At 43.1% G+C, this 5,403-nt stretch overlaps 1 protein-coding gene and 1 non-coding gene across 4 annotated transcripts in view; one reads left to right on the top strand and one right to left on the bottom strand.

Moving 5' to 3' along the window:
* Positions 1-5,403, bottom strand: part of tmem108 (transmembrane protein 108) — a 48,304-nt gene that overhangs the window by 3,625 nt on the left and 39,276 nt on the right. For all 3 annotated transcript variants that reach the window (XM_008396589.2, XM_008396587.2, XM_008396588.2), the window contains exons 3-4: positions 2,778-3,839; positions 942-1,093 (exon numbers count right to left, since the gene is read on the bottom strand). In XM_008396589.2, coding sequence (XP_008394811.1) covers positions 942-1,093; positions 2,778-3,839 — 1,214 coding nt within the window. The remainder of the gene's footprint in view (positions 1-941; positions 1,094-2,777; positions 3,840-5,403) is intronic.
* trnas-uga (transfer RNA serine (anticodon UGA)) lies at positions 5,275-5,356 on the top strand. The gene has a single exon. It is a non-coding gene; the product is annotated as a tRNA-Ser (tRNA).

Raw genomic sequence — 5,403 nt, 5'->3', positions numbered from 1 at the left:
TACAGCAAGAAGGTTCTGGGTTTGATTCCCGGCCTGGGGTCTTTCTGCATGGAGTTTGCATGTTCTCCCTGTGCATGCATGGGTTTTCTCCAGGTACTCCAGTTTCCTCCCACAGTCCAAAAACATGACTGTTAGGTTAATTGGTCTGTCTAAATTGCCCCTAGGTGTGTGTGTGCATGGTTGTGTGTCTCTGTGTTGCCCTGCAACAGACTGGCGACCTGTCCAGGGTGACCTCACCCAGAACGTTAGCTGGAGATGGGCACCAGCAACCCTCCCAACCCCACTGAGGGACAAGGGTGAAAGAAAATGGATGGATGGATATATATTTTACAACATAAATAATTTGAGTGTGTAAAATGTTTGTGTGCTCAGGTAAGGCAAAAAAAGAGTTCTTAAAACTGAATTTGATATTAAGCCTAATGTTTTATGTAAACTTAAGAAGCTACAGCTGCTTATATGATATTTGAAGCTTGATTTTTCTCTCTGGGATCAGCAAATATTTACTTACACTTTTTCCAGTGTTATGGACAAACACATTCAGCTGAGCTTGTTTATAAGGAGCATTAACTTTTCGGGGAACGTTGAATTTAACAAAGCTGTTTTTTTTTTCAGTATGTTGTAATGCAATTAAACCAATGCTTAAAGCTAATCCATGAAAATTTTCAGTCTCCTTAAAAAGAGACCCTAAGGAGAAATTCTCTCCTTGTTCCTAAAATAGTGAAAGCTGTAAAGTGCGTGAACACAATTCAAGCGTTAAGTTTGCTTCAGCAGGCACCTGGAGGCTTGCTGACAGGGGAGATTGGACCAGGATGCTCTTGTTGTTTCCATGGTCATTAGCAGCATTCTGCTGACCTGCGGTGAAGCAAGTAAATGTCCTGGCACTTCGGAGCGTGTAGTGCTGCTGTGCGGTGATAGAGCTGTAGCGTGTCGGCGGTTTGTACCTCGCTCTCCAGAGTATGGATCTCTCTGGGCAGCTCCACAGCGTGTCTGCTGAAGTAGTCCATAGTGATGGCGTTGTTCCAGTAACTGAGGTTGTTCTCCTGATTCGTTGACTTCTTCTTCCTCCTCATGCAGCACACTGTCAACAGCACAGCTACAGTAGGACAACACAGCGAGGGTTAGATCAGAAAACAGTTAGATAGAAGCTGTCATTTCTCCGAACAAGTTACTGCAGAATAACGTTTGGTTGAAAGGAGAAAATAAATCCCAAAACATAGCTAAGAAATGTGTGTTTTTAGTCAGATCCAAGCAAGGATTGTCAAGAAAAAAAAACAAAATTTCTCTAAAAAGAACTGATTAAAATGTAGAAAACTGTATTTTGCCTCAGGTTAAACATATTCCTCCCTTTTAAAACTATTTTGCCATTAAGATGGAGCCCTGAGGGGGTTTCTGTCAGCTGTCAAAATGCATCCTGAGAAATGTTAGAGATCAATTTAGACAAGGAAAGTCTACTCTGAATAAAACTCAATAATGGAAGGAGATGAGATATGCCGAAAAAGCTGTGAGAACATGTTTCAGCTTGGAGGAGATTTAATGTAAAAGGTCATTATGAAAGTTTATGTTTTATTAAAAATGTAAATCTGTTTTTTTAAAAACATGCGTTGCCATAGTTTCTAGGGAGCGCCTTTTAGATCATCAACAAGCTGAGGAGACAAATTCAGAACTTGTAAAGTTTTCCAAACAAACTCTTCTTACTTTCACAAGTTTCACACCAAATAAAAAATGTATACATCTAGACGTTGACACAGTTGTCTACTTTGAGACAGTAAATCATACAATGCCCCACAATCTGTGGTTTTCTGTTAAATCCCTTTAAAGAGCAGAGAACTGACACCAGACCTCAGCTCACCTACCACTAGGACTAAATGACGATGAAAAAAAGATGTATTGGAGGGTATATTTAATTTGTCATAGCTCTTAAATAAAATATTATGGAGACATAAAACTTGCCGTGAGCGACCGCTGGTCTCTTCTGCTGCTCACGGTCGAAGAACTGTTTAGATACAACTCGTAGTTTTTGAATTACCGTACCAATGTTTGTTACTCTTAAGTTTTCTCCTCGTGCCTCACAGCTGTTCCAGGGACGTGTCACCATGGCAACCAGCTTACCAGCATACTCTCTTGTGTTAACTATCTAAACAGTATCTAACTACTAGATCCAACAAGTCATTGCAATAATGAGTTTTAAAGGTCACTACATTGGCATTGGTAATGATTGCACTATGTTGACATCATGGACCTTTGAAACAAAATTTTACATGTTTTTGAAAGACATCAGACTGTAATCATATACAAATAGACAAGTCGGAAAGATTGTTCTGCTATTGGTTCCTTCTATCCAGAAGTTGTATATTCTTCAGCTCTCGGATGGTGAAGAGCCTTTCAGCAGTTACATGATGTGGCTGATGATGGCTGCAGATGTTTCTCCTCTTTCTTTAGCTTTTTTCATGGATTTGGAAAGACATTTGAAAATTGCTTTTGCCACTGAGCACCATTCCTGTATAAAAATATTCTATTAATTAAGATTCTACACAGACCCATTAATTTTAAAATCTTCATTAACCCAAATTGGACAAATCTATTCTTTTACATTCATTTTCTACTCCCTCCGTTAGGGGGTGCTGCAGAGTCCCTAAAGATGATCAGCTTCTGTCCCACAAACTAACAGTAGAAGACGCTTCTAACTTGTCCAACGTGAAAAATTAAACAACTTGTCTTGATTTTTCAATACGTTTTGGGAGATTTCTTATGTTTGCATTACAGATGATGCTACTTACAAATGGAGGAAACAGGCACACTGATCGCCAACACGATCCACACGATGTCCATCATGTTTAGGCAGATGGTCGTTGGTGACAGTTGCGGGTTGACGGTAGAGCCCAAGCTGTTACCGGCTGCCGCGGGCTCGCTGGTTGTGGCCGGGACCTGTCTGTTGAGGAAGTTCCCGCTGTCGGTGGAGGGGGCCTTCGAGCTGTTCCCCAGAGTGGACCCCTCCTCGGCCCGGCTGGAGCTGCTGTTGGAGAACAGGCCTGCAAGGCCTGTTACATGCCCCTGCTGGTGTCCCATAGGTGGGCTGTCTGTGCCATTACCCAGAACCCCCGGGGTCTTCCCGGTGGTGCTTGAAGAGTTGACAGAGATGACTGTTGGTTTATGTGATTTCATGCTCGGTTCGGTGGGTTTGACTATAATGAGTGCAGGAGAAGTAAAATTTTCTGAAGGGCTGGGGACTGGCGATGCGGGTCCTTCTGTTGAATTTATCAACAACTGAGCAGTGGGCGCCTCATCCACACCAGGAACCTCTCGCAGAACGATGGTGTGGGACACAAGCAAATCTGGAGCTCCAATAACCTGCTCCCTGAGTTTCAGGCCCCGTGGAGGATCAACATCAGCTGATGAGAGAGGGTGAGTGGAGGGCCACAACTGCCTGGAATCGGTAAGATCCTGAGGCTTCTTTCTCTCGTCTGTATCCTCTCTAACGGATTCAAACTTGGACATAACGCCGCTGGCATTGTTTACAGTTTCAGAACTAGGCCCCACAGGCCGAGTCACAAGGCTATCAGTGCTCACAATGCTTGGTGTGACAGTGTTTGTGTCAAGCATGATGGAAGGAGGGAGGCCAGTAGTAGGAAGGATGATCTTTGAGGATGGTGAGCCTCTGGACGACCATTCCCCACTGGTGGAGCCTTCCTGATGCCAGTCCGGAGAGGGAGGTTTGGCGTGAGATGGGGAGCTGCGTTGGGGGGTTGCCATGGAGACAGTGTCCTGGGATGTGTGGCTGAGGTACAGCTCCGGTGCTGACAAAGCCACTCCAATGGTCAGTGCTAGAAATGCCAGAACACCTGCAGAAACATCAAGGGAATTCTAATTATTAGCATGTAATCAACAAGAACAAGTTCATTCTAAACTAAATCCTCTCCCATGAATACATATTTCATCATGCCTGACAGATTTGAGCATTCATTATTTCTCTCAAGCTTATTATTGCAAGCTGCAGCTAAAACTGACCCCCTCAGGTGTTCAGATCAGACAGGAAGCCTCGTCTTGAATTCATTACGCTTCTCAGGATTTAATCAACTCAACTGCTGTGTCACTCACCTACTTTAATTAAATAGCTTTATTAACTGCATTATTCAGCAGACTGGTATCACTGCGTGAACCCTTGCATGCATGAGGTAACAGAGGATGTCTTCATCTCCGAACATTGTAACGGAAAGGCTCTGAAATCCCCACAGAGCCATCAGCTGTGGCAGTAAATTAAAAAGCTATTATCTGGCTTCATTCTGTGAAAAAATCCAAAGAGCTTTGTGTCAAAAACGACCAGCTAAACATGCTAAAACCATCCGACACATTTGCCTCCTCAGTATCGGTCCCATGAAGTGACAAGCTATTAGCAGCTGTCCATAGGGATTATCGGTTCTCCCTTGTTATCCAGACAACACAAAATCCATAGGAGGGAGGCATGTGGAAGGGTTTTATTAATTTCTCTCCTCCTCTGACCATTTATGGACACTTCCCAACATGGATTGCTAAAAGGTGTGGGTTCAATTCCAGCTTCCTCAACCAGGCACTTAATTCTATGTTACCTGCCGGTCTGCATGAATGTGTGCATGCTTGTAAGTGCTTATTTGTTTGATGCTGATAGATGTCTTTTTGTTTTTAAAGATGACCAATGATGCGTCCTTGAGCATATTAGGGCAGGTCTATGGGCGATACAAACATGTTCATTAAATTTGTTTGCACAAAATCACTTAATGAGATTTTAGTCTGCTTAGTTATGCATTTTCTGAGCCTCCTTCAGAACAAGGTTGGGACTTCTTGTCGGTTTAAATCCATATAAGATGATGTTACCCCCCAACTCAACATTTACACTCAAAAGGTGACTACAACAGATGCACAATTATACTACCATGAATCTTTGAAAAGCTTTAGTAGAGCCTCTGCACAACAAACAAGAATGGAGCAAGTGGTTTCTGAACGGCAAGTCAACAACAAAACACTTGTCTTTTACAGCAGCCATTGTACAGTCCATACAGTGGTGAAACCAGCTGACCAAATGAACTGGAACTCCTCTTGGGTCCCAGGTCAAATCTGACTAGGACCCAAGAGGAGTCCTAGTCAGAAAACCTTCAACAAGTGGAAGGTTTTTGAAACGGCTCATTTTCCAGACACCAATAAAACATTAACTTATTGCCAAAAACCGGCTGGGTGTTTTTTTAAGAGCTTGGGCTGTTTTCAGAAGCTGTTTTGCTTCTTGGCTACATTTTGTATTATCCAGCTGTGATGGCTGAGAGGTTAAGGCGTTGGACTTGAAATCCAATGGGGTTTCCCCTCGCAGGTTCGAATCCTGCTCACAGCGATTTCTGACTACATATCCAACACGCCTGAAGTTGCTCACCAGATACA

Source organism: Poecilia reticulata, linkage group LG20, assembly GCF_000633615.1.
Source record: "Poecilia reticulata strain Guanapo linkage group LG20, Guppy_female_1.0+MT, whole genome shotgun sequence".
Taxonomy (NCBI): Eukaryota; Metazoa; Chordata; class Actinopteri; order Cyprinodontiformes; family Poeciliidae; genus Poecilia; species Poecilia reticulata.
The sequence above is the reverse complement of the archived record's forward strand: the minus strand, read 5'-3'. Positions and strand labels throughout refer to the sequence as shown.